The 14,530-nt window shown below is 39.6% G+C and overlaps 1 protein-coding gene across 5 annotated transcripts in view; it reads right to left on the bottom strand.

The window, feature by feature from the left end:
* Positions 1-12,619, bottom strand: part of NBEA (neurobeachin) — a 691,423-nt gene extending 678,804 nt beyond the window's left edge. For all 5 annotated transcript variants that reach the window (XM_047078787.1, XM_047078803.1, XM_047078809.1 and 2 more), the window contains exon 1: positions 12,329-12,619. In XM_047078787.1, coding sequence (XP_046934743.1) covers positions 12,329-12,619 — 291 coding nt within the window. The remainder of the gene's footprint in view (positions 1-12,328) is intronic.
* Between the last annotated feature and the right edge of the window lie 1,911 nt (positions 12,620-14,530).

The following is a 14,530-nucleotide window of genomic DNA, read 5'->3' as shown; positions in this document are numbered from 1 at the left end:
ACAAAAACAAAAACAAAAACATCCTTCTGTTGAAAGTTATAAACTGAAACTACAAATTAGCTGAGCAAAGTGGAACTGCAGGCACCAAGATAAAATGAAAAAAAACAAAAAACAAAAAAAACAAAACAAAACACTGGACTAAGAGGGAATCTAGATGTTAATTCCTAGTCTGTCAACGACCACAGGATCTTAACCTACCTGGTTCTCTTTCCTCGCCTAGTCAAGTGATAGAGTCAGGCTATTCACCAGATGTAAAGACTATATAATTCCTTACCCATCCCAAATTTAAACTTTCTTTTAATCATAAACGATGTATATATACACCTAAATACCTTTATCTCCCCCACCCCTGAGAAAAATAAAAACTGAATGTTAAAAAAGAAGCATACATAGAAATTAAAATAACCATAAAAGCCAGCGAAGACAGGATTTATACCCAGGCCAAAAGTGACCAAAACAAGCAAACTATTTCAAAGGTGCAAAAATCCTCATTCAAAAAAAAAGTTCAACAAGCAGCACAAAACTCCAGATTCCATGATAAGTACTCAGGATACCAAGGTGAATAACACAATGTTCTGACCTCAGGGGATTCAGAGTCTCTAGGGCAGTCTGACAGGTAAACAAATATTTAAAACAGAATGTGCGAGTGCTGAATTTGAGGGATGTACAAAACGTTACGGGAGAGAAGAGGATGAGAGGCAGAGCTTTTAGGGGCAGATCAGGGAAGGTAGTATGGTCTAAGGAGACAATGAGAACTAAATCTTGCAACATAAGTAGGTGTTCTTTAGACAAAAGATGGAAGAACACGATGTCTTGAGAAATGCAATAATTATTTAACAAGTAACAGTCAATATGGTATAATAAAAGAAACATTTTTCTGTTGATGACTTATCCCATAAGATTTTTAAAACAATTTAAATAATTTAAATTCAAGGACTCTGAAAAGGTCAAGTTACACAGAATTAGTACAAATCATGTAAAATAATCTTATGGCATTTTATGATAGAATATTACTTATATAATTGAAGCTGAAAATACTTCTAAGATACCAGACCTAGCTTAACTTGGAAAGATGCCTTTTAATTTCATTCAAGATTTTATTATTAATGTCAAGATGATAAAATGAGATAATGCATGTCACATGCTTTACACAGTGCTTGGCACATAAGGAGTCAATAAGTAAGTGCAAGCTGCTATCACTGTTATCATCATTAAAGGTTTCTTGTATTTTTTTACCATTTATCCATTATGGAGAGACAGAGCGTGAATGGGAGAGGGGCAGAGAGAGAGAGAGAGAGAAAGAGAGAGAGAAGAGAGAGAGAGAGAGAGAGAGAGAGAGAGAGAGAGAGAGAGAGAGAGGATCAGAAGCAGGCTCCAGGTTCTGATTCTGATTCTGTTCTGAGCTGTCAGCACAGAGCCCTACGCGGGGCTCGAACTCACGGACCACGAGATCATGACCTGAGCCAAAGTCAGACACTTAACTGACTGAGCCACACAGGCACCCCAAAGGTTTCTTATATTTTAAAGAACAACATACTTGGAAACGGAACATCTAGCTTTGAGTCTCATTTCTGCAACTGAACTGCTTTGCAAACTTGGACAAGCCACTTAACTTCAGCCACAGTTTACTCGTTATATTAAAGTAAACCCAGATTTCCTTCAGAGGGGTTAGGAGAGAATATTAAAAACATAAGGTATGAAACCAAACCCAATCTATAAATGCCAGTCACCTCCCCACAAGTGAAAATTTTTAAGATTACGGTAGAAATACATATATGCCATCTTTAAATCAGCTGCAAGTTGTTTCTCTCAGAAAATGAACGTATTTGCTGAAGACAAATATATCCAGACATTTACACTTCCATAAAATTTGCTATTAATCAATGTCTGCTCTACTTTAGTAAACTGAGAGAGGAATCCCAATTACTGAAAATTAGATTACCTAGACGTAGAATAATTCCTATTGTAACTCATTTGTTTTATCCAAGCAAATATGATATATGTGGTGGTTCACTTAATTAATACTAATATATAACAAATCTACTCTTTCTACACAAAATAAATATACTTATGCATACTCTTATTCCGGTTCAAAGTAATGTTTAAAGTACCAACATTCAGCCTGATGAAAACTAGTTACCATTTATAAAATTATATAACTAATTATTCCCCAAAACTGAAAATAAATAGTTCACAATACAGTTTTTGCTAGAATCACTTTTGTGTACAAACCCACCAAACTGTCCTGCATTCATTGTGATTTCCTATAAACAGCTAGTCCTGAGTCCTCGACGAGAAGCGTTCCCTACTACAGAACCAACTCTCTGAGGCTGGCTGGACCTTCCCTTCCTCTGCTACTTAATTCCTAGATTTTTCTAACTACTTCACACTTCCTGCAGCCTTAGTTTCCACATCTACAGAGAAGGAATCGTATCTGAACAAGAACTTATTCTGAGGACCAGCTAACACAGTACAATTTCACGAGTGTATTTTAAACAGTAAAGAGACATTAACATATAGGCTAATATTATTTTCCAAAACAACTCATCACAAAATAGTTTTTAATCCCCTAACTTGCCCCTTAGGCTTGTTGCTCAAGTAGTCTTCTAAATATTTAAGCTAAGACTCCCAGAGGGAGGAATTATTTACCTAGGATCACTATTATGTCCTACTACATCTCCATGTGAAATTTAGCCACGTGAGGGAAGGAAGAAATCAAAGTGATTCCAGGCAAAGGAACTCGTGTTACTTCAGGTCTATTCCTTCCCCAGTTTTCCATCTTCCATACTCAAAATAGGTAACTGAGAAAAAGTACCCCATGAACTGTTAAAGACTACGCCAGGATGCAGAACAGACTCCCCATGTTTCACTAGGAGAACATGGTCTGTGAGTACTTGAGATCCCTTCTCTGAGAGGTTCACCAGGTTCAGAAACTCAAAACTAAAAGAATAGAGCTCAGCTTTATTTAAATCATTATCTTTTTTCTATGATCAGATAATCCACAGACTCAAGATAAGAATTAAAATAACAGTAGTAAGCACTAAATAAACTGTGTACCAAACACTTTACATACATTTATTTCATTTAATCTGTCCAACAACCTTGAGGTAAATACCCTTTTTTACACATAAGGAAACTGAGGCATGTAAATTTTTAATAGCTGTATGGTATTCCACAATATGGAGGTAAAGTGATTTATGTAACCTTTTCTTATTCTTGAACATTTAGGTGGTTGCCATTTTTTTTTTAATATCATAAAACTACATGTATCCCTCATACTTGTCCACAGGTAATTCTTCCTTAGCCTAAAGAACTAAGGATGACTGAAAGAACCTTTTTTAATTTTTTTTAACGTTCATTCATTTTTGAGAGAGAGAAAGCAAGCAAGGAAAGGGCAGAGAGGGAAACACAGAATCCGAAGCAGGCTCCAGGCTCCAAGCTGTCAGCACAGAGCCCGACATGGGGCTTGAACCCACAAACCATGAGATCATGACCTGAGCCAAAGTTGGACGCTCAACCAATTGAGCCCCAATGACAAGAACCTCTTTAGATCTCTTGATACATATGGTTAAAATGTCATTCAGTACAACTCTTAACATTTTACATGCCCTACAACATCATTTAAGATTATTTTAGCATGCCTAGGACACAAGGGTAATTTTCTTTTTAGTCACCTGTTTTTCATTGTATATCACTATTATGTTGTTATTTAGTACAAGTAAATTTCTATATTAATTAGCAATGTATATTTCTTTCTTGAATTACAACAAGTCCATTGCCAAGTTAATATTTTTTGTTTTGTCCTATGATACTTAATACCTAAGGTTTTTTTTAATTTAATTTAGAATACTGCTCAGGAATCATTGGGGTGTAATGGATAGAAACCTAACTTAAACTGGCTTGAGTAAGACAGGAAATGTATTAGCTTAATGCATTGAAAAGTCTGTGATATAACTGACTTGAAAAGTTCCAAAGATGTCATGGTAATCTATCTCCAGGTTCTAGGTGTTTCTGTGATAGGTCCGTTCTCAAGCATACTCTGCCTTCAAGGCAGATTCCCAAATATAGACTTACATTCTAACATCTTATCAACCGCAATTGTCAGTATCTTTGTTGTTGTTGTTGTTGTTGTTGTTGTTATTTTGGTTTTTTTCTCTGACAGAATTAAGTTACCAAGCTGCTCAGATGTGCAACTATATTTTTAACCAGAAGCTGTTACTGATGATCCAGGTCCAGGTTCTGTTTCTGATCCAGGAAAAGAGAAAGGAATCCAGGGAAACCTCAAACCATAGAAGGCAAGAATCAAGAAGGGATGACTCCCCAAAGGAGTGTGAAAAAACTAGAACGGTTAGCAACGGAAAGAATGGATGTTACACAGCCAAAACCAACAGAAAATTGTAACATTCTAGCCCATGGCTGCCCATACACCTTACAAGCTCCCTTCTTTCCATATATGTATAATTTTTAATACCTGTGTTTAACAATGTTACTACCTTAGCCACAGTAGAAAACATACTTATCACTTCAAAGGGTTACAAGGTGAGAGGGGTTGGGGAAGAGACAAAGACAATGTCAAGTTGCTGCATCAAGCTACAAGTCTAAAATCTTTGCACTATGAACAAAGATTAATCTTTGGTCAGATCCAAACATGCATTCTTTTTGGTGGTACCTTATTTTCTGAAAACATATAGCTACATAAATTTAACTATCTCCCTGATACTTAACATACTATGGTAAAAGAACATAAATAGTAACTGCCTCTTAGGAGAGTGGTGAAGATAAACCATGGTCACTGATTCAAAACATAAACCAGACAGTACTGGTTAGAGTAGCAAGAATTCTTTACCCTGGCAATGGAGTTCCTTGTTCAGCCAATTTGGATGTACTCAACCCTACTATTCTCAGAAGACCCTGCTTGTCCATTTACCCTCATGGCCTTAGATTTTCCATCTGGCAGCTCTACTGCTTCAGCAATTAAACCACTTTCACTTATTAAAACCCAGAACTTCCGTAGAAGGAAAAGAACACAAGTCTTTGTTTACCAGGCTTGAAGTAACCCTAGAAAGTAGTTTTCCTAAAAACTTAGTAAGCTCTTGGTCTATTAACTTCAGTCACCTGAATGAATTAGCATCAAAGCCAGAGATCTTGTCAAGATACAAACAGCTTACCAATCTAGATTTCCATCTTTTCAGTTTCCTAACAATATTCAGTCTCACAGCAACAGACCTCCACAGTACTCATGCCCTTCACCCCCGGCTTAATGATTTTCCTTGAAGCAATGTGAAATGATAACCTGAGTGAGGAGGCATGGCTGTTCTCTCACCTGTTCCCTGGCTGCATCCTCTTTTAAAGCTCTTTAGTAACTGGATTGTTCCTTTGGTCAGGAAGCTGAGAGTATAATGCACCGAGGTGCTTGAGAGAAGCTTATAAAATAGAACTTTAAGTGGTTCTAATTTAAACTCCTGCCAACTTTAGCATGAGGTTAAATTTTTTTTTTAATTTAAAAAAAGGTTTTTAAAAAAAAAATTTTTTTAACGTTTATTTATTTTTGAGACAGAGAGAGACAGAGCATGAACGGGGGAGGGTCAGAGAGAGAGGGAGACACAGAATCTGAAACAGGCTCCAGGCTCTGAGCAGTCAGCACAGAGCCCGACGCGGGGCAAGAACTCACATACTGCGAGATCGTGACCTCAGCCGAAGTCGGACGCTTAACCGACTGAACCACCCAGGCGCCCCCAAAAAAGTAGGTTTTTTAAACTTCAAGGTTCTTGATATTCTGATGCTCTGCTATGCATAGCTGCAAGCAGAAAGGGCCTCTCTTACTTGGAAAGACAGTATCTTCTTCCCTCTCTGCTCTCAAGCATGCCAGCGTGCACCAAAGCTAGTTGCTGTCTTATAAAACATTATCAAAGGCCACAAGAAGTGACCAAAACACTCCAGTATCACTAAAGTTACAGCCTCAGTCTTCCATGGGCAAAGGTAACACCAGTGACAATTTAAAACAGCTGTTCCGTAATTCCTTAAAAGGAATTGCTATGGAAAAGCAAAGTCTTCACTGCCTTCATTTCAAAATGAAATGTCCCGTTTCCCTTTACTAAAGTCTATGCTAGGGAGGATTCTTTCCATTTACAAGTGACAAAACCCCAATTTAAAATGACTTTAAGCTAATAAGAATAAGAATTAGAAACTTTAAAGGAGAGAATGTAATGGTTAGAAGATAATCCCCACAGGCACAGGGAACTGCAGGGGCTCAAGCATAACCAAGAATATACTTCTCACTCTCTCTTCCTATTTAGTCAAATTCTAATACAGTCACCTACAGGTATAGGCTACATCAACCAGTTCAGCATCACCAACAGAAAATTTCAGTGCCAAGTCTTGTGACTGACCCTGTGGCTCCCCTAGAGTTAAGTGTTTATGCCTGAACCAGTCACAGTGATTCTGGCCATGCCTGGGTTATATCCCCAGCCCAGGGAAACCAGCTGAACTAAGAATGGGGGATAGGTGGTTCCTCAAGGGCAATTGCATCCCCCTTACCAAAAAAGGGCAATGTATGGTAGACATCAAAAACAAGAGATGTCCACTATTCCTGGAACTATGACAAATTATAACAATGCTTTTTAATTTATATCCAATGCATTATTCTTTGCTAATAACATCTTTGTTGTGTGCTTATATATTTGACATACACATAAATCATTAAAAAGTTTGCATCAGATTCTTCTTCCAATATGCCAGTTTAAAATACCACTTACATATTTAGTAAGGCCTACATAACGCATACATATTCAACATGCATTTCTAGTGATAGAACTAGGCAATACACTAAGTGACAATGAGTCTAATTGATTTCAGGATGTTGGGACTGCACCCTACTGTTGATCATAATTTCAGAAACTGGTCTTCTACTGCCTATAATGGTGTCTTGCCTACTCAAAATGCACTTAACTTACCCAAGAGCCAAAAATATAAAAGATAAATTCATATCTCCAACTTACAAGGATGTTATATCCAGATAAACCCAACGTTAAGTTTGAAAATTTCAAAAGTCAATAATGCATTTACTACACCTAACATCCAAACATCATTGCTTGGCCTAATCTACCTTAAACGTGCTCGGAACACTTCTATTAGCCTACAGGTGGGTAGATCATTTAACACAAAGCCTATTTCTATAATAAAGTGTTGAAAATCTCCTGAAATTTACTGAACACTGTACTCAAAGTACAGAAAAACAAAATAGTTGTATGGGTACATAATGGTGGTCAGCGTATCAGTTGTTCACCCTCATGACCCAGTGGCTAACTGGGGGATATGACTTGCTGCCCAACATCATGAGAGAGGATCATATTGCATATCACCATCCCAGGAAAAGATCAAAAGTCTAAGTATGGTTTCTAGTGAGTATCACATTTACACCATTGTAAAGTCAAAAATCATAACCATCATTTGAGTCGGGGACCTGCCCTCTTGGGGTTCACAGCAGAAGAGGGGAAACACATATAAATAACAACACTAGAGATGATAGGTATATCTCTGTAAAAGGAGACACAGGTTTGCCACTATCCAAAAGTAGAGTGTTCCCATGAAACTTTCCATAAGTCGAAATGGCATAAGGTAAAGAGTATCCCCCACTCTCCAAAAGTTGGCAATAGGCTACTTCACTTTCACAAAAGACCTATTACTAATACAGCAACAGCTTTTTTTTGTAAAAGCAAAAATCCTCTTCGGATTTCTTTTGGTTAACAAAAACAGTACTAATACAGGTCTTTCATAAAAGTGAAGGGGCAAAACACCAACTTTTGGAAAGCAGGGGATACTTATATGCTGACGATGCATAAAATATGCACAGTAGAGTCAAAATATAAGAAACCTATGAAACTGATGCAAACCAGTATTTAAAGTAAATATTCAAAAATGTGAATGACTGAAATTTATGATACAGCACATCTGTGATCCAAAATGGGGGTTGAGTCTGCTAGGACCAAAGCATCTCTCTACACTGTGTTTGGAGAAACCATAGTAGAAAGAAAACTTTGAGATACATTTATTTATTTAACAGCACAGTATTTGCCAAAAACTGACTAGCAATATACAAAATACTTGTTTAAAATTAATATACCTTGATCATAACCTGGCTATAAAGTAACTGCTGTTTAAGGTCTTGTTTTTTATTCAAGAATAATTAACATACAGTGTTACATTAGTTTTAAGTGTTCAATATAATGATTCAACAATTCTATACATTTCTCAGTGCTCATCAAGACTGCTTTAGTGTCATTACATGGCTAAATTAATCTTTCTGTGGAAAATCTCAGAACTCTAGAAATGGCAAATTCCAATGTTACCAATGCATTCTTAATTTAACTTCCAATACCCAATAGCAAAAATAAAATATAATTCAAGTTAATATGAAAAAGCTTACATGTCAACATAAATTAAAATGCAAAAAATTCCCTTTTAATACAAGTAAATGTGGTTTTGTTCATATTAAGGACTTCCATGATTCTAAGACGCAACTACATATTTTTTAAACAAATTTGGTTCAAATGCAGAACATACCTTTCGTTTGTGAAATTCTAAGTATCTTTAAAGTGAAAATGATTCTGATTATCAAGCTACAAATGAAAAACCTCTAAGAAAGTTACTGTCACATGCAAGTACAAGAGAATAACGTAAAAATTCCCTTTTAACTAAAATACTATGATCCATATGCAAAATCCCCTCCAAGTATCCAGTACTGCTTTCAATATGCTATTTACACGTAAAAAAATAAAATTATCTGAGGAATTATTTTCTACAGGTAAAGATACACTGATATTGCACTGTAATTTGTGAAAAAAAATTTTGCAAATTAAATGCTATAGAATTATACTACCTAAGACAGTTATTCAAAAAACCCTGTTGTGAATTCTTCCATTAAGTAAATGTCAGTCCTCTATTTTATCTTTTCTAAAACTATGTTTACATTAAAATCTTTGATTAAAAGAAACTTTCAAATTATAAACAAAGAACACATAATATTTACATAGCATTTACTTCAAGGAAAGAAAAACCTTATATAAACACATGTTAAGGATGTTTACAAAGGAAGCATTGGACTAAGCAGTATGCCGGTTTTGTAACTGCAACAGACAACCAAATTCCTTCCTTATCTATAGTTAGACTCTCTTATACTGCCACATTAAATAATTCTTCCTAAATCCAAAGTTTGTTGATGATCATCTTCTTTCACAGATAAAGCTACATTACAAAATCCTTGACAATATATTCTCATTGTAACATTATTTATGAATTAATTTACTCATCTTCCTAATGCTATAAATACAAATATGGAGTGCTATATATTAATGTTTTGAGTTAACAGTATCATTATACAAAATACATTCCTCTACAATAGAAATTACTCATTTTATTTCTCATTACATTGGTGATTCTTCAACAAACTCACAATCCACTTCAGTAATGGAAGCAGCTCTACCTTTGGCAAACAAAAGCAGAAAAAGTACAACCATGGCTGTGTAGAAGTCCTAGATATCACTGCATGCTTAAACTTTACTCAGCAAAACTTTTAATTCTTTGGGGAAGGCGAGAGAGAAATAGTACCTGAAAACCAAGTATTAGTATTCTCATACTATCTACAGATAAGAAATGTATGTACAGGAAAAATAGAAAAATATTTTGGCAAAGGTGACTGAGACTGTTTAAGGTAGAAACTGTTTTGTTTTGAAGTTTCATTAGTTCCCCTCCCTTCTTTTCTGTCATAAAGGGCACTGTGATAGAGGTTTCACTATTTCCACCTAATTTTTTTATTTAATGTTGTAAATTAAGATTGGAAATTTTAAAAACTCATTTTAGAGATAATATTACAAGCGTCCACCTTCTAACTAGTCATTGAATGCTCCACATGGATTTTACTGATTTATTTATTAATAGAATTAAGTTTTGATAATTATTTTTTAACTGCCTATGATTCCAAATTATTTTCAGAACCAGCTTAAATTTTCACATGACATTTTCATTATGAGTATATTAGAAAGATAAAGCCCTAAACTTACAGTTCAGGAAATATTACCCTTCAAGTAATCAATCTGAATTCCACAATCAATATAATTAACAACTTAATAGTAAATAACTCCTTTTGTCTTTCATCCTTTCCCCAGAAGTTTCCATTTAAGGACTTCTTGCATTCTTCAAATATGTACAAGGAAATTTTAAACCTAACCTTTTTTATGCCAAGATCAATGCAGTTACAAGGTCTTATGTGGATTTGGGGACATAACATTTCAGTATTACCTTATTTCTGATTACTCTAATCAAGCTTAACAGTAAAGTTAATTTCTAACATAATGTTTGCATACTGAAACTTCACGCCAGATTTTCACTGCACTGTACAAGAGTTAAATTTCTTTTTTATCTCAAAAGAAGTGCTTCACTTCCTTTCTTAACCTACTGTATATCTATAGAACCCCATCTGTTAAGAACTGATCTGGCATACATCATTACTGCTGCAGAGTCTGAACTGGTTACACATTCCAATCAGTTTCCAGCTTGTGAGAGCTCTATTGCCTCTTTCCATGTCAAAATGTATTAAGCATAGAAATACTTATTAAAATAACCCAATACCACATAACCTAAATAAAAATGATACTGATTAGGTGAAAACCGGGGGGGGGGGGAATTTAAATGTGTTCTTTCAAATTTTTAAAAACACAATACCTGCTAACATTCTAACATGTTTTGAGATTTCATCTTATTTTAAGAAAAGGCAAGTTACTGACCTCCTATTCGCAGCTAGTTAAAATTAAAACTCCCAAGAAACAATATTTCTATTACTGTTTTGAAAAGAATTTGGTTATATCAACGTGGTGACATTTCCCCAAACTTACATTGACTTTTGTGGTGATTTATTTGAAGATACACAGAAGTAGAAGGCGGTGTATTCTATTTAAACAGTAATAAATATAACAAAGACATATTCTCCTATCTTTGATTTGATGTACTAGCAAAAAGAAAAAAGAAAAGAAAGGAAAAAAAAAAACACTTCAACTTTTCTGTGAATTTAAGAGGTTCATAAACCACAGACATTAATCCATGTCTCAGGGCACCAGTGCTGCAGCTTTCTTTCAGTTTTCCAATAGATCAAATAAAAATAATTGCTTGGCTAAAAAATCAGACTGCATGGGTGTTATAAAATCCCCCTGCAAGCATATTTTTATATTCCTGTGACTCCACACCAAATACAATAGTCAACTGATCGCTCGATTTAAGCCTTGTCTTCCAAAATCCTACCTTACGTGTGTCAAAGACTAGATATTGCAGAGGAAACTGTTTTTAAAAGCTTTGCTGCAGCAAAAACTGCATTTGCAAAACATTAAAAATGAACTACTCTTTAATTATCTGCAATTTATGATTCTCCTCTCTTTATTTCTTCCCATTTCTTCCCCTGACATCTTGAACGCTTCGTAGGCTCTCCGTAGATAGCGCAAAACATTAAGTCATACACAGTTCTGCAGTAACTCTTTCTTATCATGAAACAAACCAACACCTTTCCTTTGGTCTTTATCCACATGCCACGCTCTCGGAAGGCAACCATAGAAACCAACCTGTATGATTTGGTGCCCTCACATTTTAACACCTTGTGTGCACACACACACACACAAATGACTAACAGGTCAGCATATTCAGGGCAATATTACAAAGAAAGAAGGCTGCCTAAAAAGAGATGGGGCGCGGGGGGGGGGGGGTAGATACTGCTACAACACTCTCCATCATAACCTCTGAATATATTTAAAGGCAGATGCAAAACTGCATCATTTCCCTCATTCGAAAACATCACAGCCCAGCTGCTCAAGTTAGAGCTAATGCGCTTCTCACATTTCAGTAGCACGGGGGAAATTAGGCTCTAGGGGCAAGGCTTTCATCCTCGGAGAGCGACACCACGGACAATTAAGAGTGTAGAAAAAAGAACCCCGGAGAACAGGGAGGTCTCCTCTCCCCGCTAACTAAACTCTCAAGTCGACCCAAACCCTGCACAAGGAATGATTTCTACTCATAGGAGAAGTGATGGTAAGCGGTGTTAACTTGGGCACCGCACTCAGGTGGCAGGAGAGGACCAGAGGAGAGCGGGGAGGTGGCGTGGCTACGGCTGCGCGCAAGCAGGTCACCCGCTGGGCAATACCCGCCCGACGATCGGTGCTCCCAGGGACGCGCTGCGTGTGCGACCCCATGGGTGGAGGTGTGGGAGCGCGAGGCTGGGGGGGGGGGTGTGTGGGGGGGGAGGCTATGGGGGCTGGGAGGCAGATGGAGAGCACGCCTTTTCCCTTACCAGGTTGAGCACCGTCTCCACGATGTCCCTGTTGCTGACCTCTCCGACCTGTATGAGTCCAATCAACACTGCGAATTTCATCCGGATGTTGCGGATCGGCACGGAAGGGTTAATCATCCCCGCGGGCAGCACCACCGAGCCGGAGCCGGACGCCCCCCTCAGCTCCCCCATCCCGCTGCCCCCGCCGCCGCCGCCGCCACCCCCGCCGCCTCCGCCTCCGGCCCCGACGGCGATGAGCCCCACGGGCTGAGGCTCGAGCCCCGGGCCCGGGCCCGGCTTCTCGCTCGCCATTTGCCCCCCTCCTGGGGAGAAGGGAAGAGCAGAGGCGCTGCCTCCGCCGGTACCGTTATACCTGCCTCGGCCCCCGCCCCCCGGCCGTCGCCTCGGAGCCCCAGCATCCACCAGCGCCGCGGCGCCGGGCCCGCTCCCGCCTGCGCGTCCGCCCGGCCCGCTCCGGCGCCCTCCCCGGCGGAGGCGGCGGGTTATTCCCAGGCTTATTCCCGGCGGTGGCTGCGCCGCTAACCGCTGCCCGGCGAGCGGCAGTGCCCGCCCAGCAGCTGGACCGCGGCTGCCGCCGCCGCTGCCGCTGCCTCCTCTCTCTCCCCCTCCCGGTCCGTCCGGCCCGGCCCGCCCCCCGCGGAGATGCGGCCGCCGCTCCGAGAAGCTCCGGGGCGCGAGCGGCTGGCCCGCACGCTGACCGGTGCGGAAGCTCAGGCTGTGGCCGACGCTACTGACGCTGCCGCTGCCGCCGCTACGGGCGCCACTGTTGTTGTGAAGCCCCGACGCCGCCGCTCACTCCGCCATGTTGCCGCCCCCTGCCTGCGGTAGCGGCCACTGCGCCTGCGCAGAGCCTCCGGGGGCGGAGCCCTCGGAGCACCCCCTCTTTTGCCCTGCCCTCCTTCTCTTTCCACCCACCCACCCCGCCACCCCTCGTTCCTCCCCCAACCACCCTGAACGGATAGACAGGTGAGCAGGTGCATGGGGACCGCTGCCAGACCCCGGGGCGAGCTGGTAGAGGCGGGGCGGAGAGTGGCTTCCGCGTACTTTTTCCCTTGAGGGTGGATTCTCCGGCTGAGGAAGGACACAGGGAGTGTGTGTCTTGCCTCCGCTGCCTCCTCCTCCTTCCCTCAATATCCTCTTGCTAAGAGGAGGTTCATCATCTTCGCCTTCATCATTGCATCCAGCAGCTGTCACTGCCAGTGCCACGTGCCTCGTAAGGTAGGGGAGTGGCAGACGACCTCTTTCTGCCCCTCTTCGCCCTTCCTCGCAGTATTTCCCGCCTCCCCCCACCACCCCCCACCCCCGAATTTCCTTAATAAAAAGTGGCTGGCAAAGCAGAAACAAACGCACGGTGGGGAAAGATCTTGCATTGTCGGGGAAGGATACGGATGGAGTGTAATGGTTCTTTCTCTACAGCCATGAAAGAGGCTGACACCTGCACACACAGGAACGACTTAAAATAGAACTTGTCAAACAGTGATCCGCTCTGGATGGAGCTCCCAACAACAAACAGCTCTTGAACTCGCCTACCAGCCTAAAAAGGCTGCACTGTGTGACACTAAGGGTAGTTTGCTGCGAACTACAAACCCCACATTTTAAAAATCCCTTGCAGTCTTCAGGTACGATGCCAGCTAATGATACTTCCCTTTTTCTTAGTCGTGTACAGTTCAGAGGTTTTTGAAATGATCTAAAAACGTAGGGAATCCTCACGGCCAGCCTTAATCTGTGAAAAAAGTAGATTACTGTATCTGCACAAATATAAAAACAAAAATATTACTGTCAGTTTAAGAAAATTAAAATGTATATGGTAATCTTGCTGCTACTATTGAGTTAAAACTAAGTAGGCATGACTGCTGTTTTCTTCTTTGAAATGAAGGATGTAATTTTCCTTAATATTTCATGAAGTATGCCCTTTTCAATAAAGCCACCAGAAATATTTGGTATCTTGAGGTATATTCAAGTCATTCCAATTGTTATCTCAAATAAGAAGAGTCAATATACAAATCTATCATAATCCGATTTTTTATTACATTTAATCAGAACAGCTAGTCAAGTTAACTCTCAGGATATTGGAACATGGTAAAATTCTAAAGTACTATAGGTTGTGTATAAGACAGCTCCTCAAAACCGGCCCTTAGGATTAGTTTTTAGTTGTGTGTGAATTTGTTTAAACTTGCACTGAATTGATTAAATCATCAAACA

This window comes from Lynx rufus, unplaced genomic scaffold (assembly GCF_022079265.1).
Source record: "Lynx rufus isolate CCGP_SWC_20201006 ecotype Redwood Valley unplaced genomic scaffold, mLynRuf1.p SCAF_1, whole genome shotgun sequence".
In the NCBI taxonomy this organism is placed as follows: Eukaryota; Metazoa; Chordata; class Mammalia; order Carnivora; family Felidae; genus Lynx; species Lynx rufus.
This window is presented reverse-complemented; position numbering and strand designations above follow the sequence as displayed.